The 26,417-nt window shown below is 42.1% G+C and overlaps 1 protein-coding gene across 2 annotated transcripts in view; it reads left to right on the forward strand.

Annotated features, from left to right (window-relative positions):
* LOC135110327 (chondroitin sulfate N-acetylgalactosaminyltransferase 2-like) overlaps positions 1-26,417 on the forward strand; it is an 85,773-nt gene that overhangs the window by 51,608 nt on the left and 7,748 nt on the right. For both annotated transcript variants that reach the window (XM_064022560.1, XM_064022559.1), the window contains 4 exons: positions 5,829-5,960; positions 8,781-8,973; positions 20,983-21,147; positions 26,111-26,297. In XM_064022560.1, the coding sequence (XP_063878630.1) occupies positions 5,829-5,960; positions 8,781-8,973; positions 20,983-21,147; positions 26,111-26,297 (677 nt within the window). The remainder of the gene's footprint in view (positions 1-5,828; positions 5,961-8,780; positions 8,974-20,982; positions 21,148-26,110; positions 26,298-26,417) is intronic.

Consider the following 26,417-nt stretch of genomic DNA (forward strand, 5'->3'; position numbering starts at 1 on the left):
TACAGGTTTTGGATCGTAGGGAAGGGCAACGAGACATTACAATGATCATCGCTTCTCAAAGGCAAGAATAAGAGAGAGAATAAGAGAGAGAATAAGAGAGAGAATAAGAGAGAGAATAAAGCAAAAGAAGATACAATAAGACAGAATAAGACAAAATAAGAGAGAATAAGAGAGAATAAGGGAGAATAAGGGAGAATTAGGACAACGAAACATTACACTGATCACCACCCCCCCCAAGACAGAAAATATGAGAAGGCATATTTACACGTAATTGTGAAGGTGTCTTGGTAAACTCTCTGAAACCTTTGACTGCTTGATATAATAAAAATCTTGTAAAGCAAACTCACGGAGGAGCGGAGGCATGCAGTTATAAAGTTCAGAAGAGCAGTAACCATGAAAGCAGCGGTGCAAGACAGCGAGAGGTGCAACACTGCGGCGGTGACTGAGAGACGGAAGACAGTGTTAACCCTTTTCCTGCTAAGGGTGTCTTTTGTTAACCTTGAGACCAGGGTAATAAATTGTTTGGATTGACGTAAAGACGAAGAAAAAAAAAAGTTAATTTAATCTCTGCCAAGTTAGAAAAGTATGTTTTTAAGACACTGTAGTACGAAAAATGAGTCAAAAGCTGTAGATTAATTTGGAAAAGATTGACTAGCAGTGAAAGGGTTAAAGGAGGGGAGTTGACGAGATGAACAACTTTTGACTCCATCCTGTTTAATAAAGCTGTGTGAGCAAACCTGTCTGTCTATGGGAGCCGCACTCCATACCACCGTGAATAAAGCCCCGGCGTAGTGTCGGCAGCCAATCAAACACACGGGACAAAAGAGAGGAATGAATTGATCGACACGAGTTAATAATTATACACTCAATGAAAGGAGCGAGGAAACTAATTCTGATAATCTGTATATAAATATGTCTATGATGTTTTATCTTCTTTAGTATACTTATTTGTAGTAGTAGTAGTAGTAGTAGTAGTAGTTGTAGTAGTAGTATAGTTGTTGTTGAGTATAATTGTGGTGGCAATGCTGTATAGTGAAAATAGGAGCAGTAACAGCAGTAGTGGTAGTAATAGTAGTAGTAGTAGTAATAGTAGTAGTAGTAGTAGTAATTTTGTTTCGTTTATTACTTTAAGCGGAGTAGTGTTTAGTTTCATGTATCATATTAAGCGAAGAATTTAAGTTTTCTCTTGTGTAGTTTTATATTCCACAAGGGACTCGCGCCCCCCCTTCCCCCACATACTCGCCTCCTGCCACACACACGTGCACCCCCACCATTGTGCCTTCTCTTCCTGCTCTCTCTCTCTCTTTCTCTCTCTCTCTCTCTCTCTCTCTCTCTCTCTCTCTCTCTCTCTCTCTCTCTCTCTCTCTCTCTCTCTCTCTCTTGAAAAGTGTCAGATTCACTAGATTTTATTCACTATATCGAGGTTTTCATTATTTTGTCATCTGTTTATGTGTTCTATTTATAGCACACACACACACACACACACACACACACACATACACACTGGTTATCCATTTCATGCCTTCCGCTCCCCTTTGCCTCACTTACCCACATTACATTCTGAAGTAACACTCAAACCTCCACCACCACCCCCACCACCACCATCAGCAGCCGTCCCAAACACGTTGCGTACACGTTCAATACTCATTCTCCCAACACGTTCCACTGACTTTTTACACCCGCGTCTCCTTCGCATGACTCCTGCGTGTCTTCATTCCTGACGGGCTTCATATTTACTTTTACGCATCCTCAGCTTTCATCTCTTAGCCACCCACTCTGCGCGCATTCCTCACACACACACACACACACACACACACACACACACACACACACACACACACACACACACACACACACACACACACACACACACACACACACGGCTCTCTGGCTCACTGGTAACGTCCTCGTCTGTCACTTGCTAGTCAAGGTTCGCGCTCCTCTCCGTTTCTCTGGTATTTCACATTGTAATGCCACGTGAAGACCCAAGCTAACCTATGTACTGCGTGGTTTAATGGCTTAACTCTCTTCCTTAACCATTATTAGCACTTAGACTGGCTTGGGTCCTGACGTGGCGCTGCAGTGTGAAATACCTCTTAGGACTGTATTTTGAAACGCCTCTACGCCGCACCTCCACTACGTTCAAAGGGTTTTACTTGACGTTTTTACAGTTCCAGCGGCAAGATTTCTGCATTATTAACGGGAGAAACACTCATAAGAACTGGGCTAATCATCTACGTGGTGAGAGGACCAAAACGTTTTAGAATACAGGGCCTCTTCTTATTCTCTCTCTCTCTCTCTCTCTCTCTCTCTCTCTCTCTCTCTCTCTCTCTCTCTCTCTCTCTCTCTCTCTCTCTCTCAAACCTGCCGTGGCCTCGTGACCTGCCTGTTAGGGGTGCAAAAAAAAAAAAAAAATAGATGAGGTTATGATTAGATTTCCTAGTCCTATACACCACCATCACCGTCACCACCACCACCACCACCATCACCACCACCGCCACCACCACCACCACCACCACCACCACCACCACCGTTCTGTCAGAAGGCCTACTCTTGCCCTACTTATCGCCGGGTCACTGAGTAGGAAGGTTGTGAGGGTCGTTGTGCTCTCTCTCTCTCTCTCTCTCTCTCTCTCTCTCTCTCTCTCTCTCTCTCTCTCTCTCTCTCTCTCTCTCTCTCTCTCTCTCTCTCTCTCTCTCTCTCTCTCTCTCCTTTCAAGAACCGAGTAAGGTGTGTGGCATAAAAAATAAGAGTAGGTGCGTGCTTGAATAGGAAAGGTGGGAAAGATGTGTGATGGTTACTGCAGGGGTTAACTAACACATCGTGAACATCGGCACTGTATATTAGGAGTCATTGCGTATTTAAATATTTGATAATGATAATAGCAACACTACTACTACTACTACGAAAACTAATACTGATACTATTATTACTAAAAGAAAAAAACTTAGGTACTACCTACTGTACTACAGTAGCAGAAGCAGCAGCGGCAGCAACAATAGTAGTACTATTACTACTAGTACTAGTAGTAATAGTAGTAATAGTAGTTCTTGTTATTGGTGTGTGTGTGTGTGTGGTGTGTGTGTGTGTGTGTGTGTGTGTGTGTGTGTGCGTGCTCGCTCGCGCGCGTGCGTGCGTGCGTGCGTGCGTGGGTTTATCACCATGAATCACCGCCTCACCCGCTCAATTGGACAAACACCATTATAGTGATCATTATCTACGGTTTTCCATAGGTATCACCTCACTCATCACCACTCATCACTGCTTATCACCACCGACCTGCCCATCACTGCCCATCACCCATCATATGTGACCAGAGCGGCTCACCACAACCCCTTTACTAGTTATCACCACATCACCACACATCAACACACCTCACTAATAACGACTCCCATCACCACACTCCCCATCATGCCTCTCACCTCCCATTTGGTCACTATCACCACCATTGCCCTTCACCACCTCATCATCATCCACTACTGTTGCTGCCGTATCTCCACCCGCCAACATCAATTTCCATCATCACCAGTCAATTCTCAGTACCCATCACCACCATCACCACCATCGCTCCTCACCACTCATTTGGGGAAGGAAATAACATTGAAATAGTATATAGACCCCTTTTTGTGTAGTAGTAGTAGTAGTAGTAGTAGTAGTAGTAGTAGTAGTAGTAACAGTAGCGATAATGATAGTGATGGTTTTAAACAATTCTTAATCCTCGATATGTGAACTATGGGGCTGAAAAGAACAAATACATTCTTTTTTTTTTCTTCTTGTTTCTTTTGATACACAGCTGGGAGGAAGATGAGGAGGAGGAGGAGGAGGAGGAGGAGTTGGTGTGCCGTGGTCGTTGTCATCATTGTTGTCGTTGTTGTGGCTCTAAAAAATGGAGTCTTCGTTAAAAGATAAAGAAGTAATGAGGCTGAGTGAGGAGGAGGAGGCGGCGGCGGCGACGGAGAGGAGGAGGAGGGAGGAGGAGGAGGAGGAGGAGGAGATAGGAGAAGACGACAAAGGTGAGGCTAACGGGGGAGGGGCCACACACACACACACACACACACACCACACACACACACACACACACACACACACACACACACACACACACACACACACATACAGAGACAATACGAGGGTACACAAAGCAGCGGTCGATGGTGGGGCGCGAGGCATTCCCGCCCTTGCGTCCCGCCCACCGAGGCCGCCCATTCCCCGTGGGCGGCAGGTCTCGGGGCCTTGTGTTCCCCCCTTCCTCTGTTTGCCTGCCGGGGGACACTACGCGACGGATTCCCTCTTTTTTCTCTCTTTCTGGTTTCTCTCTCTCTCTCTCTCTCTCTCTCTCTCTCTCTCTCTCTCTCTCTCTCTCTCTCTCTCTCTCTCTCTCTCTCTCTCTCTCTCTCTCTCTCTCTCTCTCTCTCTCTCTCTCTCTCTCTCTCTCTCTCTCTCTTTCCTGCATGCAGTCACAGCAGTACTGATTTTCATTTTCTTAAAAGGCAACAAAACAAGAGGCCGGCCTGACTCGCATGTCGCAGTGAGAGAGAGAGAGAGAGAGAGAGAGAGAGAGAGAGAGAGAGAGAGAGAGAGAGAGAGAGAGAGAGAGAGAGAGAGAGAGAGAGAGAGAGAGAGTTGGGGGTGGGGGAGAATAAATCGGGTTAGACTGGATAGGGTTAGAGAGTGAGCCAAAACAGATCAGTCTATGTTTGGATAGGTTAAGTTTAGTCAGGTCAGGTTAGATTACATTGCATTAGGTTACGTTAGGTCAGATCAGGCTGGGTAGTGTTAGATTAGGTAAGGTTAGGTTAATTCTATTCCAGTCCAGTCCAGTCCCCTTTTTTTCCAATGGTGTGCGTGAGGTAGTCTTTATTTTGGTGTGTCAGTCATTCATGCAATCCCACAGACACTAGTTAATCAGTCAGTTAATTACCTAGTCATTCAGTACTTTACAAGAGTCAGTCAGTCATTCAGTCAGTAATCAAACAACACAGTCAGTCAGTTAGTTAATCAATCAGTCACTCAATCAGTCAGTCAGTCAGTAAGTGGGTTTTTTTCAAATAATCCTGGTGAATCTTATTTATTTATTTTTTTTTTTTTTTTCAAATGTTAATACAGATCTCTCAGTGATAAACTTCCCCGGGTGATGATGTGAAGTGGCAGGTAACAACGAGAATGAGAGTAACACTTTCCCTGCTACGTGCCATGTGTTTCCCTACTAAGTAACCACACCGAGACTTTTTCCCCTTGCTCTACAGTCATATCCAATCATCATACTGGCTGGAAATTGATAAATACATTTCTTTAATTCACCTTATCTATCTACTGTCTTATCGATGCTTATATTTCATTGCTTTTAGTGCTGTGAATTGCTGAATGTCGCAATGAAAGTGCTAACTAATAATGACGTGATCTTAGATAATAATAGTGACGGTACTAATAACCTCATCCTTGCCTAGAAACTCTTCCTTACACATCTTGCACACTGCTTCATCCTGTGTACTGTACCTGTCTGTCACCCTCAGTCAGTCAGTCAGGTAGCCAGGCGTTGGTGGTTTGGTGTACTAATGGCATCTGTAGTGGTTCAGGTATGATGAGGAACTGGATACAGGTAGTGGAGGCGTTAGTGATATTGGTGGATGTGATGTAGGCAATGGGGAGGTGGACTGAAGTGGTGTTAGTGGTGATGGTGAATGTGGTGCTAGTATCGTGGTGCTCACTGTTGTATTTATGTTACTTCAGATGTGATGAGGAGGTGGACAGAAGCAGTAGAGGTGGTAGTGGTGGTGGTGGATGTGGTGGTGGCTTTGTGGTGCTAACTGCGGTGTTTGTCCCTTCAGGCGAGGATGATGCGCCGGGAGCTGATCGGTCGGCGGCGGCGTGGCGGGAGGAGGAGCAGCGAGCACACACACGCAGCCTGCTCCTTCAGATAGCACAACTCAAAGACCAGCTGGCCAAGGCGCGGGCGGACAGTAAGTTTTGAAAGTTTTCCTTGTGTTTTTGTGTTTTTTATCCTGAGTATTCCGTCTCTTATTCAGATTTATTTATTTATTCATTTTTTGTTTGTTCACTTACATATTCATATTTATTTATTTTATTTTTACTTTACTTAACCTTTTGTGTGTGTGTGTGTTTTCTTTCCTTTATCGCTTTATCCTACGTTAATAGTTATAGTGCTGGGCGTTTCTCTCTCTCTCTCTCTCTCTCTCTCTCTCTCTCTCTCTCTCTCTCTCTCTCTCTCTCTCTCTCTCTCTCTCTCTCTCTCTCTCTCGTCTTTCCCTTTGTTCTGTGTACTATCTTCTTTATCTCTGTTGTGTGTGTGTGTGTGTGTGTGTGTGTGTGTGTGTGTGTGTGTATTTGTGAGAGGGATTGAGGTATTTCAAGTCTCTCTCTCTCTCTCTCTCTCTCTCTCTCTCTCTCTCTCTCTCTCTCTCTCTCTCTCTCTCTCTCTCTCTCTCTCTCTCTCTCTCTCTCTCTCTCTCTCTCTCTCTCTCTCTCTCTCTCCAGGTAATCAATCACACCTGAGCCACGCAACTCTCCTAACCCTCTCGCTTACAAATATTTCATCAGATCACGTATAGAGTTTGTGCACCATCCACATCTTGGCACGGACTCCTAAGATTCTATTCCCAAACCTTTCTCTTTCATAAATCATGCAATCTGAGTAAGCTTTCCTCATCATTCAACTTCTGTACTGTCTCCTCCATTCAGTCGTATACTTTTGACGGAAATAAAAGTTGCCAGGTAGATAGACAGGCAGGTAAGCAGATAGGTAAGCATGTTCACTACGTAGCAGGTGTAGGTAAGAAAGTGAAAGTGATATAAGTCTCTGGATACACTGAGAGATTTTATCATTTTATCCTATACAGAGTTTGGGCGTGTGTTCGAGTTTACATCATTCTTACCCTCACAGTGCCCCGCGCGACCCTGGACTCAGACGGTTGATTAGCACGTGTATAGCATTTTAGCAGGGCGTGGCTAAGTATGATTGGGTGTGACTGGGTGTGACTGGGTGTGACTGTGCAGGGGACCAAGACGGGGTTCAGCTAGGAAGGACTGGACTGGACGAGTTTTGCGCGCCAGACAAGCACTTCTCATTTTCCTGGTTTTCTGCACGCATGTTGCCAGCCGCGTGTCCTTGAGGCTGTGGGTACTGGTTTTTGTCCCGGGGTGTCTGGGGTGACTCTTGTACTGTGCACCTTCGTCTCTAGCACGCCTCGCATGGCTGTGGTGTGTGTGTGTGTGTGTGTGTGTGTGTGTGTGTGTGTGTGTGTGTGTGTGTGTTTGGGGAGGGGTTAAGTCTGTATTGCTGTTTGTTGTTGTTGTTGTTGTTGTTGTTGTTGTTGTTGTTGTTGTCTTTCTTTTCTTTTCTTTTTCTTCTTTCTTTGTTGTTGTTGTTGTTGTCTTTCTTTTCTTTTCTTTTTCTTTTTCTTCTTTCTTTGTTGTTGTTGTTGTTGTTGTTGTTGTTGTTGTTGTTGTTCTTCTTCTTCTTCTTCTTTCCTCCTCCTCCGCCTCTTCCTCTGTATTATCATTCCTCACCATGCACACATCCTCTCTTAATGAGTTACTCCTACTCACTACATCTTTCATTCCTCCTATTCTTCGCCAACTCCTCAGGTCCACCTTCCTCTTATTCTACCCTTCTCGATCTTCAGCATAAACCAAACTACTACTCAGGTCAAACTCAACACTAGGACTTGGACGGTTCTGAGCAGTGGTTCTGGATAGAGACAGTGTTTACATAAGCTCATTTTGTTTGCAGTGTTTCTTCCTATTTGAAGCAGTGCTCTTTTGGGGCAGGGATGTCTTTCATTTATTTATTCTTTTTTTTTTTAAGTGAAGGTTTACAAAAGGCGAGAGGGAAGAAAGGCTTGCTGCTTGACAGAATGTGCACGAGAAAATATTCCACGCGACTTGAGGTACAAAAGTTTGGCTGGTTTCTTTGCCCTGCACTTTTCAGGTCTTTGTTACCCTGAGAAAGAACGCGGAGTGAGGAAGTGTGTCTGTTCCGGATCAGAATATGAACCAGTTGCCTCGTGACCCCATGACTGGCTGGCTGACTGACTGACTGGTTGGTTGGATGGCTGACTGGTGGACTGATTGGGTGACTTGAGTGTACTGGCTGACTAATTGAATGAATGTATGAATGATTAGCTAACTGACTCACTGACTGACTGATTGATTGATTGATTGATTGATTGATTGATTGATTGATTGACTGACTTACTGAATGTGCTGACTGACTGACTGACTGATGAACTGATCGATTGAGTGAATGAATGAATGAATGTTTGGCTGTCTGACTGGCTTACTTCAATGTGATGTTTAATTGGCTAAATGACCCATTGATTGAATGTATTCGCTGACTAACTGATGACATATTAGCTGACTGATCGACTGACTAATGACTGACTGAGTAATTAAGCGACTAACTATTTGGCTGACTGTTTAGCCAAGTGATTACTAGTTAGTGGCTGGTTGTCTGACTGACTGACTGACTGACTGATGTATTGACTGACTGACTGACTGACTGACTGCTTATGTTGCATTAATTACCTCTGACTTACTAAGCTTTTACTATAATCCTCTGTCTTAACTTACTGACTCAGTCTCAACTTACCAATCCTGTCTTTACTTAACAATGATCTATTTTTACCCTCTAAGTATATTAATTTGCCTTATATCTTAACTCACACCCTCTGCCTTTATTTATCAACTCTTTAATTTAACTCCTTTACCCTCTATATTAATCCCTTAATCCTGTAACTCCCTAACCCTGTTTTATCTTCCAGGAGCGGAGGCAGAGTCTTCTGAAGGTGGCGCCGCAGCGGGACGTAATGGTGGCGGCGGAAGTGGCGGCAGTCAGCGCGGCGGCAGCATCAACGCCAGCAGCCAGGTGGTGCCGGTGGACGGAGCGTGCGCGGCCGTGATCCAACACCAGGTGGCACAGTCTGAGATCACGCAAGGAATCTCCCTCAACAATGAGTGAGTGAAGGTTACTTGTATCTTTCCTTCTCCTCTCCCCCCCCCACCCCTGAGCCTTTGAACATTACATGCAACTTTCCTTCTCCTCCCCAACTCATATCCTGCTAACGTGACCTTCCTCGTCTGTCCAGTCCCCTTACTTTGAAACAGTCTCTTTACTCGTACACTCCTTGTCTAGTCCATTGAAGTCCAGATCGTTCCGCTTCGTTGTCTAGTTTTCTTTGGTTCCTCCACTTCCTCCCTGTCCATTCTTCCTTACTCGTCACTCGTCCAGGCCATTTTATTTGGTCTACCGCTTCCCTGTCTAGTCCACTCACACCCAAAACATTTTCCATATTCTTCCAGTCCTCCCGATCTGATCCACAGCTTCCTCAGCTTCTTACTCGTCCAGGCCACCTTAGTCTACTTCTTCCTTGTTTAGTTCACTCAGAACCAAAACATTCTCCTTACTCTCCCAGTCCTTCCTGTCTAGTCCACTTTTCCCATTGTTATTTACTCGTCCAAGCCACCTTATTTAGTCTACTGCCAGTGGCCTTGTACGTCTCGAGTTTCCAGCCTAGTCAGCCTTCCATTCCAGCCTACAACATATTATCATAGCTTGATTGGCTGCACCGTAACCTCCACATCCACACCAAGGTCCCTCACCACCATTGCTTCCGTCACCGTCATCACCAGCATTACAGTCTTCACAATGCTATCACTGTAATCATCACCATCACCACATGTGTCATTACCGTAATATCTCCCTCACCACTGCCATTACCATCCCCCCAGTCACTACCACACCCACTCCTCCCCACCACACTCACTCTCCCCACCACATGCACTCATCCCCACCGCGCTCTCTCCCCACCAGTGGTATTTCCTAGGCCATGTATTCGCCAAGGTTTGTCTGCCTGTGTATCAATCCCTCTGCTCGTAAGATGTCTCAGAAAGTTATCAGCGTATTTGATTGAAGTTTCTGGAAAAGGAGATCATTGGACCAGAGAACATTGATTAGATTTTGAGGTGGGTCAGGATATGTATGAATTCAAGATGTTATTTTCAAGCTGTCTTATTTCCTCGCGACATGTTTATTTATCTAGCATGTTTTTTTTTTTTCTTTTTTTTCGGAGGAGGATATTTGTTGCATTTTTCACTATAGTTTACAGAATGTGTTATATTTTTCATTTAAATCTATGGATAATATTTGCCGCATTCTCTTTAAGTCTACGGATAAAGGCTGCCATATTTAATTTGCGTCTACGGAGGATGTGTGCTACGTTTCATGTTTAAGTCTGTAGAGGACGTCAGCTGTATTTCATCCAAGTCTACGAATGTTGTGCGCCATGTTTTATTTAAATCTACAAGTATCTTTGTCGCATCGTATGTTAGTGCACAGCATTGACGGGAATATTGTGCTGCCACCAAGATAGTTACTCCTTGCAATCATCTTAAAGTGATACATGCCTATTACAACCGCCTCCATCACTACCACTAATGCTCGCGATAACAGCACCAGCAGTAGCAACATTACCACCATCACAACCACCACCAACATCAATACCACCACCAACACCACCACCACCACTACCAATGCTAACAACAACAGCAATAACAACAACAATATCAACAACAACAACAACAACACCGTCACCACCACCACCCCCACCACCACCACCACAACAACAACAACAACCACCGCAACAACAACAACAACAGCAACACACCAGGGGCGGACACACGTGCATGCATTCACCTGGGAACAATAAGAGGCTTCATTTCCGGGAAACCTAAGCTCCGTTGCATACCTACACAAAGGAAGCCTGGGAGGTGTGTGTGTGTGTGTGTGTGTGTGTGTGTGTAATGCGAGATAAGGTAAACAAGAGGCCCAAATTGCATGTCAGGGGAGGTGCGGTGACGTGGCGGCGTGTGGTGTGTCCTCGTGACGGCTCCGCGTGAGGCAGGCGAGGCGAGGCGAGGCGGGGTGAGGGGAGGCAATGACAGCGAGCGACGAGTATCGATCACCATCATTTACGCGACTCCATAATCGCCATAATATTGTATAACCTTCAGCAGAGGGAGGTATTCTGTTCCTCTTCCGCGTAATTAGAGAAACGATACGTTGCGTGTAGCTTGACTTATTGATTTGAGTCTCCGCAGCTTGGGATCATGTGGCGCTGTACCCTAGGAACACTACACAGCGTAATTTCTTAAAAGATGAGGGAGAATAAGAAAAGTTATCATGAAAACAACTGAATATTTAGAATAACAACAAGTTCAGTTATTTTGCTCATAGATAAAAATAAACCAAAGTAAATAGAAAACATTAATAATTCTTTGATCAAAATTGATTAGAATTATGTAAATAGCTGGTAAAAAATTCATTAATTCTGCGAAAGATAAAGGAAGGACATAAATTTTGATAGCAAATAATGGAAAATGAGAAGACTTAAATATAGGCAAAAATGAGTCATCAAGCTTGAATGAAGACGTCTTTGTTTCACTGCGGGCTTGCGTGTGTGTGTGCTCATCCACCCCACACGCGTAAATCACGCAAATCACGCTGCTGGAGCCTTGGCGTGTTGGAAAGCATTCCTGCGTCAGTCTCGCCGTCAGTACTCGCTCCACTTCGCCTCTCAACCACACTTGTCACGCCCCGGTAGCTATCTCGCCTCGGGTCCCTGCCGTACACACGCCCTCGCGCTCCACGACATCTTTAAATACCCTCACGGGTCGTCTCGATAATCAATAAACGTCAGGGGACAGAGGAAAAATATTAATTAATAACAAAATTGCGTCTCATTATAATTTAGGAAGATTATGTGCATCAAAAGTTTGAAATGCTGAAAAGGAATAGTTAGAAAAAAAAATCGATTAGTTGTAACTCAACGAAGCTACGCCACACCACACCACACTACACCACACCACACCACACCACACCACACCACACCACACCACACTACTACACCACACCACACCACACTACTACACCACACCACGCCACACCACATTACACCGCACCACTACACCACACCACACCACACCACACCACACCACACCACACCACACCACACCACACCATACCACACCACGGTCTAGGAAGTCTCATGCTGTCCTCTTGATCGCCAGCTGTACCTTCCCACAGAAATCTTGAGGTGCCTATAATCTAATTCAAGGATGTCAATTTTTAAACACCTTACACTCTGTCCTCTCAATCCTCTTGCTTCAACAGGGGCGTGAACCTCGGCCTGCTAGGTGACAGGAAAGGATGTTACCAGTGAATAGTGCGTGTGGAGTGTGGTGGATTAATTTAGCAAGGGGTTACTTAGATAAGAAAGTTGTCGTGGATAAACACTTGAATTAGTTAAAAAAAAAAAAAATACGTAGATAATGGCGTAATCATGTTCATAAAATTGATAATGAGAATAGGAAGAAAGATTGTTAGAAGAAAAAAGAGAAGAGGAGGAGGAATAAGTAGTAGTAGTAGTAGTAGTAGTAGTAGTAGTAGTAGTAGTAGCAGAAGAAGAAGAAGAAGAAGAAAGAAAAAAACGAAGAAATAGAAGAAGAATAGAAGAGGAGAAGGAGGATAATGTTAAGGATAATGAAAGGATGATAATGATAGCAATAATTATGACAACAACGACAACAAGGACGGTTTTTCAGACATGCAGTAGGATGGCATGACAACAATAATAAAAGTAACGAACCAATAAATCAACAGATAGATACATTTTATAACCATTATGCAGCGAAGGAATGGAGTGTTGGTATCAGGAAAAGAATATTGTACACAGAAAGAGGATTGAACGTGGACACCAGAGATTAATTGTCCTTTGTGGGAGTTCTTAAAAATGGATATCTTATGTGCGGTTCTAAGGAATGGATTTACTAAGGTTTCTAAAGAATGCATTTACAGTGAGTGCTTCTGAGGTACAGATATGTTGCGTGTGTTCCTTGCTTCTCTTTCCGTGTCTGTGTGTGTGTGTTTCTGAGAAGTGTATTTGTTATGAACGCAAAGAAATTTACTTTACGGTCAACACTTGCGAGAAATTTTTGTTGAAAGTAGTAGTAGTAGTAGTAGTAGTAGTAGTAGTGATAGAAGCAGCAGTGGATAAAACAGTTGTGTGTGAAGAAAAAAAAAAAAACAAGAAAAATATTTAGCATTTGACCAAAATAGCCTCGCTCTTTACAAATAATTTAAGGAAAACTTCGCGTGACAAGATGAATAGGATACTTTTTCAACGCTTGACCGAAATAGATTAGTGTTACGTGAATACTTGGTGGAAACCTTTGCATGACTTTAGCAGAGTAGAAAGAAAGGACACCTATAATAAAAAGAAAGGACATAAGTATATCTTTTGTGATTAAAAATTATAGAAATCGAGGAAACTTTTGCATTACCATTGAAAGAAGAAGAAGCAGCCATGAACTCGTAATAGAGAAAAGGAAATTGGGGAAAAATATGTACACACCAGAAATATAGAAACAAATGCTTAGAAAAAAATCTGAAATGTGAAAAATGTAAACGTAAAATCAAGACATTCGTCAATGAAAAAATAAATAAATAAATAAAAATAAAAATCATAGGGTAAAAAAAAACACCAATTCGAAAATAAAACAACAGAAAATGAGAAAAATAAAACGTGAAAAAAATAAAGTAGCAAAGATTACGAGGAAATCGCAAAAATAAAGGACTAAAGACTTACATGAAAATAGAAATCAATGAACAAGAAAGAAAAAGAGCGTTGCCTCAAAATAGAACAAGGAATAAATACAAAGTGAAGCACGGTGCAAATGAAAACCTGATGCAAAGACGTGAGAAGAAATGATGGAAACAAAAGAGTGAGACACGCCAAAACAAAAATAATCCTTGAACAAATAAAAAGAATCGCATTTACTCAAAACAGAATAAGAAGAAATGGAAAAATAATATTAAAAGCAGAATCATTAATAGAAATTAAACATACGAAAATTAAATAAATTAATGAACGACAAGGAAAACGTACACTGACATCCCGAAAATTGCGCATTTACGCAACACAGAACGAATGAAACTGGGAAAAATTCATCACAAAGCAAAAGAAAAAAATATATATACAAGCGGAGACTCAGAGTTGATATTCACAATAAAAATTTAAACATAATATAAGAAAACAAAAATCTGGCCAAAGGGAAACAAAAAAAAAATCTGGTGGGGAATCAACTCAAAATAGAGCAACAAGAATTAGAAAAATTAAAATGAAACCTGAAAAAAAACAAGAGAAATGTTGTAAAAATAAGAGAATGAGACCTATGAAAACACGAACAAAGAATCACTGAGTTGAGAAAAACGTGCATTAACTCAAAATGGAGCAACAGGAAATTATGAAATGAAAATGAAACGTATATAAAACAAAACGAAAAAAAAAACAAGAGGGAAATGTAGAAAGAAAAGAATGAGCCGTACGAAAATAGGAACAAAAAAATCACCCAGTAAGAAAAACGTGCATTAACTCAAAATGAAGCAACAGGAAATGGAGAAATGGAACACGGAACAAAAGAAATAACAGCGTGGACGAACTTTTTTCCCCGAGCTGGAGGTAAAATGCATTAAGGAGACGACATGAGGACAGTGGAGGTGCAGGCGAGGCAGGACAAAACGCCATTGTAGCCAGGCCAGGAGAGGCGGGCAAGAAAGAACTCCCAGTAAACAAACACGCACTGCAACATGTGTAAGACAAACAACACACTCACAGTTGGAGGCAGACGCTCGCTGGAATATTGGAGTGTGAGGCGTGAAGAACACACTTAGGACTGTAAACAAACAACACCCCGCAAACTATGAACAAACAATTCAGCTGAAACGTAAGAATGTAATACTTAAACAATACACTGAAATATATATATGAGTGTAATACATAAACAACACACAAAAACACAAAAGTCCAAGGCGTAAACAACACATTGAAATATACGAGTGTAACATAAACACCACACTGAAATATACAAGTCCGCTACGTAAACAACTTACTGAAAAACACAGTTCCAAAGACGCAAACAATACTGAACACTATGAACAGGCAACGCACCAGAATATACCAACCCACGACATAAACAAAACACTACAAACTGAAACCTGACTGAAGTATCCGAGCGTAAATTATGCACTGAAGGCCACAAACTACTCGACAGGAATATAAAAAAATGCGTGCAAGATAACCAACACACTGACATACACCAGAATAAGACGTAAGGTAGACACTGAAATATGGAAGTAAGAAATAAGCAAGAAAATAGTGTAATACGTAAACATACTATAACGTAAGAGTGTTGCTCATAAACAAAACATCGATATCGTACGTAAACAACACCATTTGCACCTGTTTCCATTCACTTGATTCAGTTGTAGTCAAAATGGCCCTCCATCTCTGTCTGTCTTGCCTTGTTTGACCACTCCTGGGTTTTGTTCTGTCATATTAATTATTCATGTACATACTTTTCGCCTGCTGTTTATTTCCACTCAGCCAAGACAAACTTAGATTTCTGCCTCTTCTTTGTTGTTCCTTCTCTGCTGAGGCTCATCCCTGCGTCTCTTGCTAATATCAGTGTTATCCTGTCGTCCTAATTACTCTTATACTCAATGACTGTCCTATTTTCAACAAGGGAACTATTTATTTGAACTCTTCTTTGTTACTCAACGTGTCTATAAAGCGTCTCTATCTAATTTTAGTGTTATTCTGTCATTCTAATTATTCTTTTTGGACTATCTTATATTCTCACTAGGGAAAAGCTGTTCATTTTAACTCGTCTTTATTACTTTGTGTGTTTTAAATTTCTCTCTCTCTCTCTCTCTCTCTCTCTCTCTCTCTCTCTCTCTCTCTCTCTCTCTCTCTCTCTCTCTCTCTCTCTCTCTCTCTCTCTCTCTCTCTCTCTCTCTCTCTCTCATGGGTCTCCTTATTTTAGTTTTATTATGTTATTCTGATTATTCCTGTACTGTATTACTATCTTCTGTTTTCACTAGGGAAGAACAATCTCATTTATTTTAACTCCCCTTCGCTGCTCAGTGTCTTCAAGATCTCCTCAACGTCTCTTTCCGATTTTAGTGTTTTCTGTTATTCTGAGACTTTACGACCATCCTCTGTTTTCACTAAAAAGAACTAGGTTATTTGTTTTTCGTCTTAGTTACTCATTGTCTTTTTTTTTTCTTTGTCTAATTTTAGAACTATTCCGTTATTCTGATTATTTTTTGTATTCTGACTTTTCCTTCTTATCGTTAAGGGCTTTTGTAATTTATTCCCCTCTGCTTTGCTACTCAGTTACTCTAAAAGTTCATTCCTGCGTCTGTTTCTCATTTTGAAATTGTTATGTTATTTTTAATATTCTTGTAATCTGTGATTATTTCTTTTATTGAGAAAGGACCGATTCGTGTTTTTTTTTTTTTCCGTCTCTCTTCCCCTCTGCATCGCTACACAGTGTCTCTTAAAACTAATCTCTGCGACTTTATTTTCTCATTTTAGAGCTATTTTGGTATTCTGATTATTTTTTGAACTCTATTTTCTTTATTGATGAAGGACTAACGTATATATATTTTTCCCTCTTTCTCTCCCTTCGTGCGTCGCTACTCAGCCTCTTAAAGCTCCTCTGTGCGACTCTCTCATTTTAGAACTATTATATTATTCTGGTTATTTTTGTATTATGACTATTTGTTTTATTGAGGAAGGACTAACGTGTATTTTCCCCCCCTCCCCCTCTCCCTCTCTGCATGGCTACTGAGTGTCTCTTAAAGCTCATCTGTGCGTCTCTTTCTCATTTTAGTTATTCTGATTTTTTTTTCTAAGGAAGGTCTAACACTTTTTTTTTTTTTCCTCTCCCTCTCCCTCTCTGCTTCGCTACTAGTGTTTTTTAAAGCTCCTCCGTGCATCTCCTCTTATTCCGGTGTGTTCACTCCGGGCCGCTGTGTGCCGTGTGCCTTCCCCCTGCCAGAGAGTACTCCGGTGTCTGCTGGCCCGTGACAAGTCGCTTCCTTCTTATTCCTTCGTGTTTTTTTTTTATTTTTTCAAAACGATTTTTTCTCCTGTCATCATTGTGCCCTGGACCTTCGGTAAATATTTGTTCGGTACACAACCTTTCGTATCTCGCCAGCACATGTTGGACTGAGGCTGGTGTGTGTTTATTTACATGAGAGTCTCTTGTTTCGTGCCTCTACAGTGTGTGCTTGTCTTTTCTTTAGTTCTTGGTAGCCTTAGTCTTTGACATCTTAAGAAATTAATAGAATAAATTACACGTAATGCGTTCAAACAGACAAATTTTAACACGTGTATCTTTGTAAGAAGACATTATTTTATTTTACAGTTTAAAAATACAATCCATCTTCTTCCAACGTGAATTTCTCTAACATGATTTTTTATTTACCGTGGCTTGAAAAAAGTAACCGAAGAAAAGTGTCTTCTTACTTTTCCTGTAGTTCTTGGTAGCCTTTGTTTTTGACATCTGAAGTAACAAATAAGATAGGTGATGTGATCCGTTTAACAGACAATATATACAGACAACTGAAGCAGCGGTGTGGCAGGTCGGCGCAGTAAAAGAAGGCCAGGCCAGACACGGAACACGATGCAAGGATGAGCTAATACCTTTCGCTGCGGTGGCCTGGAATAGACGGGCAGCCGACACAGATGAGTGGAGAGGAGTGAAGGAAGAAATGTTTGTCCTGCTGTGAATGAGAATGGCAGTGGTGGTAGCGGTAGTGGTGGTTGGTGTTGGTGGTGATGGTGGTGATGGTGGTGGTGGTGGCAGTGTCATAGATGAAGGGAAGAGGTACCATAGTGAGGAGCAGAAAATAATGTGCTTAGTTTTCCTTTTTTCTTTCTCTTTTTATACTTGAAGTTTTAATTAGATACACGAGCTACACTCAGGTCTGTAGTAAAAATTATGATTAAATGTAATTAGATAAGAATACACACACACACACACACACACACACACACACACACACACACACACACACACACACACACACACACACACACACACACACACACACACACACACACACAAGGGAAGAGAAAGAGTACATTTTTTTTATATATTTCATCAATTCACAATGAGACTCTTCATGAACAGCGATAACTGAGGAATTACGAAACAACAGAAAATCACAATTATGATCATCTTCTTTCATCTTCTTTCTTCTTTCTGTATTATTTCTTCCTTCTTTCTTCTTTCATCTTTCATCTTTCTTCTTATTTCTTCTTTCGTCTTCCTTCTTATTTCTTCTTACTTCTTTTTTCTTCTTTTTTTCTTTTTTCTTCTTTCTTCTTCTTTCTTCTTCTTCTTTCTTCTTTCTTCTTCTTTCTTCTTCTTCTTCTTCTTTTCTTCTTCTTCTTCTTCTTCTTCTTCTTTTCTTCTTCTTCTTCTATTTCCATTGCAGTCGAAATGTCCTCAATTTCGTTATTTTCTTAAGCATTATTTTTTACTTTAAAGATAGTTTCTTACGATCTATCCTTTTTTTTTTTTTCTTACCTCGTAAACTTCCTATTTTCCTTCCCTTAAGCAACATAGCTATTAATCTCCACCTCTAGGTAAACACACGAAGCTCCAGCCCACCTAAATTTCTATAAACGTCTGCAAGATTTAATACATTCTCCGTTTTCTTTCTTGCTCCTGCTTCGTAAACTTTACATTTTCTTCCGTTACATAATAGCATTGAATGTGTTCTTTCTGTCTGTCTGTCTGTTTGCCTACCTATCTCTGTCTGTCTGTCTGTCTGTTTGTCAATACATGTCTGTCTGTGTGTGTGTGTGTGTATGTATGTATGTATGTATGTGTTTTTTTTTTTTGTGCGTGTATATTTGAGTGTGTGTGTGTGTGTGTGTGTGTGTGTGTGTGTGTGTACTGAATCGCACTACAAGAACGTGATATGTATCTCAATATTACCGATACAATGACTTGTTAATAAGAGCAATTAAAAGAGAAGAGACGCAAAGTTAACAGGAAACGACGAATTGGTGCTACTACTACTACTACTACTACTTATACTACTACTACTGCTGCTGCTATTGCTATGGTCACTAGGGTTCCTTAGGACGCTGTGTTTGTGTTGAGGCTGATGAAGGCCAAGGCTCTTCACTCGGCCCCCGCCTCACGTGCACGGTAGTCTGCCAGCAACGCTTTTACGTGGGCGAGGCACTCCAACACGTGTTTCATGGGGCCCTTAATGTGGAGCTTGCCCCGAGGAGCGTCCCAGGTGTGACACACCAAGACGCGGTAGTGGCGCGCCAAACACCGCAGGTACCACTCCCCTTCGCCCGCCAGCCTATGCCTGAACCGGGGAGGAACCACGATGCTGCGCCGCACCAGTGGATGGGCCTCCTCGCCATCTGCCTCCTGAGCTTTAGTGTCCTTCAAAGGGACCCCTGAGTCCTCCATGGGGCGGACGCTCAGCTTGTCCCTCTGCTGGACGCGAGCCTCCTTCTGCAGTACTAATGGCAGTGCCTCCCCGCCGCCACCAGTGTCCAGGGGAAGCTGCACCTCGGTCAGCCAGTCAAACATTACAAGGAGGACGTGTCGCTTCAGGGGATAGTGCTGCTTTAGAAGCTTCCTCAGCTTCTTCTTTACAAGTTTGTACTGGATCCGTTTGAGCTGATCCTCAGTGTGTCCCTTATAAGTCTGCAAATCCTTGGTTTCTTTGAGTAGTTGGTGGCGGCGCCGGGGCAGAAGGAGGATGCAGGAGCACCCCATCAGAAGGGCGCCACACAAGGGCACTGCCACCAGGCAACACGCCGCCGCCACCAGCTTTGTATAGAAGTCCTCGTGCTCTTGCTCAGCCAGCAGGATCTGCTCCTGCATGCAGGCCAGGCGGGCCTTCATGTTCACCACGAGGAGCACCAGCTCCCGCCAGTCAGTGACGGGGATGCCGCACTCCGAAAGAGGATCCCTTGGAGGGGCAGGCCTCAAGGGCCCCAACCACCAGGCAGTGGCCAGCCGCTCCCGCACCTTCCCCATAGGAGAGGTGTGGGGACCAGCGCGTTGCCACGTCTCCACCAGAAGTCCAAGCTTGCGGGCGTCCATCACCACGCCCCACAAGGAGCGGGTGATGAACGCCACCGCCACCGCCACACTCACCACCACATAGATGTTGCAAGTCTTTGCGCAAGTTTTCATTTTTGGTTTGATTTGATAATTGTGAGGAGAGGAGTGGAAAACCAGTGGTGAGCATGGATCACCATTTCTGAATGGTGAATGTGGAGAGTTGCTATATGCACTATCAAGCAGGTCACCTTGCAACCACTCCACCAACACCTTCTATATACTTCTACCGATTTCTCATCAAAATTCAATCATCTTGGTAGGCGCCTACGATAGGCCTACCGGATTTCTCTGTTTGCTCGTTAATTATGACTTTTGTTAAATACTCGTCCATCCGTCTGTCTGTTTGTCATTGTTTCTTTCCTTTTTGGTTGCAGTTTAATTACAGTTCAGATGATGAACTGGGATTGACTTATCATAATTCTTTTCATGAAATTTGTGTTGGGGGAACTTGAGTACAAATACAAACTGATGAATCATGAATACATGAAACTTTTCACGAACAATATTCGGATCCTCCTTGCCTTCCTCCAACCTCGTATCTTTTTTACACGTTACAACTGCGTCACGTAAAGACTTCCCCTATCTGAATGTCTTCTAGGTTCTTGTCAATTTCGTCTTCAAAGCCAAAAGTAAACTCCTTAATGAAACACACTTAGCAATGCTTTGTGGTCCTTTAAAAAGGGACTGTCAAACTGTGCCAAAATGCCATAATGGTCCAATTGTTTGTTTAGAAGATATTTGCGAAAAGTTATGCCTCATAGGGTCTGAAACGAATAGTAACCTAACCTTAACATTAACCCAGCCCTACCAAACCAAATCAACCCAATCCAACCCAACCTTACCTTACCTTACCTTACCTTACCTTACCTTACCTTACCTTACCTTACCTTACCTTACCTAACCTCACCTAATCAAACCTAACCTAACCCAACCCAACCTAACTATCTCTGCCTTCTACAGGTACGAGGTGGTTCCTTTCTCGCACTTCACCTGGTCCCGCGTGTACCCCTCTGAGCTAGGCCTCGGGAAGCGCGTGGTGGAGAAGCCCATTGGATTCAAGAGGCGAGACATCCTGGCCGCCCTCACCGCAGCTCTCGACCACCTCAACACGCCCGTCCCCGCCAGGTGAGGAGAGGCTGTGCTGCTGACGGTGGTGGTGGTGGTGGTGGTAGTAGTAGTTAGTGGTAGCAATAATAATAGTAGTAGTAGTAGTAGTAGTTAGTAGTAGCAATAGTAGTAGTTTGTAGTAGCAATAGTAGTAGTAGCTGTAGTAGTAGTAATTAGTGTTAGTAGTAGTAGTAGTAGTAGTAATAGTAGTAATAGTAATGATAATAATATCCCTAGTGATACGCAATGCTGGTTGTAGTAATACACACACACACACACACACACACACACACACACACACACACACACACACACACACACACACACACACACACACACACACACACACACACACATACGTGCACGTAATTGAAGTTAGTAATCATCATGAAATATTTAATCTCAGCCTCTGCAATCTACGTAATGATAGCAATTACAGGAATACCAATAATGATGATAATAATAATAATAATAATAATAATAATAATAATAATAATAATAATAATAATAATAATGATGATGATGATGATGATGATTGTAGTATTAGTATATCGGCTCTGACTTTTTACATGATCATAGTCATAGTAGTGGTAGTAGTAGTAGTAATAGCAGTAGTAGCAGTAGTAGTAGTAGTAGTAGTAGTAGTAGTTGGTGTTGTTGTTGTTGTTGTTTTAGTAGTAGTTATAGGAAAGTTTTGTCTCGTGCTGTACTATAAACGACAATAGTTAATAACAGGAAGGCGTACTTATGTCAATAATAATAATAATAATAATAATAATAATAATAATAATAATAATAATAATTGACAAGATGCACAACACTCCTTATTACTTGAAATTACACCTACCCACGAAACAAAAAATCTGCTTAATAAATAAAATTACTTTACGTCCTAATTATGAGAGAGAGAGAGAGAGAGAGAGAGAGAGAGAGAGAGAGAGAGAGAGAGAGAGAGAGAGAGAGAGAGAGAGAGAGAGAGAGAGAGAGTGAGTTGCGTGGCGATGGAGTGATAAAGGTAGACAGGACGCCGGTAATTACCTAGAAACCTTGCCTGCCTGCCTGCCTGCACCCTTCTCCTATCGCACCACCTTCCCCCCGGCTGCCCGCCGGCTTCCCACCCTTCCCCCTTTGCATCCTGCGGGGCTCCAGTTGGTCCGGGTTACAGGGAATAACAGTGGGCTGGGATATGCTTTCTCTTACACCTCTGCAGATGAAAGTTGTTGTTTATCAGGAGAAATGTTTAGGCTGGAATCATAATACGGTATTTGTCGTCTTAAGGTGAATGTTTTTAGAATACTCTTCCGTCGTTTTTGCATTAGTAGTGGTGGTGGTAATAGCAGTAGCAGTGGCGGTGGTAGTATTAGTGGTGGTGGTGGTGGTGGTAGTAGTAGTAGTAGTAGTAGTAGTAGTAGTAGTAGTAGTAGTAGTAGTAGTAGTAGCAGTAGTACATGACTTGGTTTGTTTCCCGTTCATTTAGCATCACCGTACATTCAAACACACACACACACACACACACACACACACACACACACACACACACACACACACACACACACACACACACACACACACACACATACACGGTCCAGACTTCCCTCATGTCCTTACCTGGATGAAAAATGTAACTACAATTTGTATCTCAAATGGTAACCACTAACCACTCACCTCTAGACTTCCGGGGCCGCAACCTTGAGAGTAACATCAGCAACCCTTTCCCCGGAGAACCTTGTCGTGTAGAGTATCTTCTTCTCCTTTCACCACTTCCCTAGAGGGGTTGGCGCCATGTACGAGTCACCTCCAGTTGATTATGTCCCTTGCATCTTCTGTGGCTCCCTTTTGTTGTTCTACCGCAGCTCCATCCATCCGTCTCACTCTCTGTCTTCTTCTTGATCTTCCCTCAATTGGTAGAGCATTTTAACTGATTCAAAATTTCGATAAGCCATTGTTTCACGTGGGGTTTGAGTGGAAGGAAGGTGGTTTATTGGTTAGTCTGATCCTTGAACACCCAGTACATGAAAACCCTTGCTGATTCCTCTATTTGATTGATGCCTTGCCTCATATTAGGGACGCCACTTGAAATGCAGAAAACCTTTAAGTGCTATCCTTGTGAGAGCTAGCGTTATTTACGTTACAAGTTTATGTGTATGAAATAAGCTGGACTAGCTCTTACTAAATACTCTCAGTCAATCGATCAATCAATCCAATTTAATTTACTGTCTTTATCCACAGTACAGTCAGGTTAGAAAGACGAGTAACCTCATGCCCTCACTTCCACCGTCTTGCGCAGTTTCCTCCAGTATTTAGTCCCTTGATATTTTTAGAATCATAAATCAGGGTTTTTAAGGAGAGTATCCACAGATGAAAGGACGTAACCCTTTCAGTGCTACACATTCTTTTCCCTACAATCCCTTACAACTTTTTTTCAGCCGCATGCTGTTGTACCAAAGCATATTAATCCTGTGACCTAGAAAAAACAACATTAATCTTTTATTCTCTCTCTCTACTCTATCTGTCATACAAGCGATATTTTTATACTTCTCTGAATGTTACCAAAATACGACCATGGCACTAAAGGGTCAAGAGTGAGGGAGAGAGGTAAACACGTGAAGGTTAGTGTGGCGTGTCACTTGATTCCTGACCACCGCTGTACACTGCCACCACAGTATACTGCCCCTTGACTCCTGCACCTAAATCACTCCTGAAGGGCCATCTCTCTCTCTCTCTCTCTCTCTCTCTCTCTCTCTCTCTCTCTGGTAACCAAAATAGAGGTACATGATTTTTTACATTATAATTGCATGGCCAGAACTGAACTGAGGGAGTGGTGTGTGTGTGTGTGTGTGTGTGTGTGTGTGTGTGTGTGTGTGTGTGTGGAATACATGTTATATTTAGATACACATTGATAACAACAATTCGATTTAAACTTCTTTGCCTGTTTGACTCTTGCTTACAACCCTCTCTGAATCTTCCTCCTCCTCCTCCTCCTCCTCCTCCTCCTCCTCCTCCTCCTTCTCCTTCTCCTCCTCTTCTTCTTCTTCTTTTTGCTTCTTCTTCTTCTTCTTCTTCTTCGTCTTCTTCTTCTTCTTCTTCTTCTTCTTCTTCTTCTTCTTCTTTTTCTTCTTTTTCTTCTTCTTCTTCTCCTCCCCTCCTTGCCTCTTCCCTCCACCACCCGCACCTCAAATATCAAGGTTTGATTCAGGAAAAAAGAAAAGAAAAGAGGAAAAAAGAATGTGGGAATTTTTGACTGCCTGGAATTTCTCACAGGGAAGTGTATTTAATTGTTCTTTTTTCCCCCTTGTAGAGTGAGAATCTTTCGTACTTTGTTCGTACTGAGACTGCCTGATTATTAATGTTAAAAATTCATTACCACCACCACCACCACCACCACCAACAACAACAACAACAACAACAGCAATAAAAACTTTTTTTTTGCATGGTTTTACACATTTTCTGTAATGTATTTCTGTGGACAGTAAAATATCTATCTATCTAGATTCTATCTATCTATCTATTTATTTATCTGTCTCTTATCTACGAGAGAGCTGCGTATTTTTCCAGACAATTTTTAAGACGCGGCACTGACGTGTGTGTGTGTGTGTGTGTGTGTGTGTGTGTGTGTGTGTGTGTGTGTGTGTGTGTGTGTGTTTCCTTGGTTACAGGCACATTATTATTAAGGATGACTTTTTTTTCTTTTTTTTCACGGCAGCGTGTGATCTCGTTGCGGCGCGAGAACATCAGTGAATTTATTGGTCTATCTATCTGTCGATCTATCTATTTAACTATCTATCTGCCTGTCTGTCATTCAAGGCGCAGATTAACAATTCCGTCATAACAAACTTTCTCTAAACAAGACATGTAATTGAAATGAAGGAGATTATAATAGTGCTCCTGTTTCAACCTGAGCTTCCCAAAAGGTTTTCCCAGTCACCTCGCGGCACGCAAAGAAACAATCAGCCTTTATCAATCCTTAACGGTGTGCGCGGGAGAGACCTGCGTGACCGGTGAGACCTTCAAACTGAGGCCTAGGCAATGCATAGTCATGGCGTGACGGCGGGGTGTGGGAGGCGTTGGTGTGAGGGACACCTGGAGAGAATCAACCACAGGACGAGGGTGACTATTGACTTTATTTGTAAGGTTACTGTGGTCTGGGAATGAATTGAAGGAAACCGTGGAGAATGCTGCAGGGGAGGAGTGGAGATGTTTGGGAGAGGAGTGTGGGAGAGGATCGCGTTGTGTTGCGTTACTTGTCAGGATTCTCGTCTTTGTATCTGATTTCAACGTTTTACCTGCACCTGAATATATATATATATATATATATATATATATATATATATATATATATATATATATATATATATATATATATATATATATATATATATATATATATATATATATATATATATATTTTTTTTTTTTTTTTTTTTTTTTTTTTTTTTTTTTTCCCTGTGTCCACCTGTAATTCTATCTTTAATTGTGCCCATATGTAATTTTGTAAATTTTTATCTGTTTTAGATTGTTGAAGATATTTAGATGCGGAATTGTTCTGTAGAGTTTGATAGTTTTTTTTCTTTCTTTCTTTCTTTCTTTTAAGGAGATAGTAAGGAAGAGGCTCTCAAATAAAGTGGAACAAAACTTAGTAATCAGGTTATATGTACTGAATCAGTAAGGAGCTTTAAAAGAAGACTGGACAAATGAATGGATGAGGATGACAGGTGGATATAAGTATGTACTGCGTAGATTTTATACAAGGACTGCCACATGTAAGCCTACTGATTTCTTGCAGTTTCCCTTATTCTCTTATGTTCTTATGTTCATAAAAATGTTAAAATCTGCATCTGTTATATTCTTCCTGCTAACGGTGATGTTAATGTTTACTGATGATTATGTTAGTATCTACTAATATTGTGTTAGTTTGTGCTGATGATGATGTTGATGGCTGTATTTCTTATACTTTATGTTAACGTGACCTCCCATTCCTCAGGTTCACGGTGGACGACTTCGTGGAGGGCATGTACCGCACGGTGGCCACCAGTGGGACTCAGTATGAACTGGTGTTCCACGACCGCCAGGCCAACCAGTCATGGCACCAGTACCGCACCGTCACCCTCATGAGGCCCTTCGCCCCGCTGACCGTGGTGACCCGCGACCCGCACTCCACCAGGCAGATGGTGCGTGTGTGTGTGTGTGATGCTGCATGTGCGTCCTTTATTCGTTTATTTATTTATCCATTTATTATTATTATTATTATTATTTTTATTTATTTATTTTTTTTATGTTTAAGATGTAGC

The sequence above is a fragment of the Scylla paramamosain genome, chromosome 20 (assembly GCF_035594125.1).
Source record: "Scylla paramamosain isolate STU-SP2022 chromosome 20, ASM3559412v1, whole genome shotgun sequence".
NCBI classification, from domain to species: domain Eukaryota; kingdom Metazoa; phylum Arthropoda; class Malacostraca; order Decapoda; family Portunidae; genus Scylla; species Scylla paramamosain.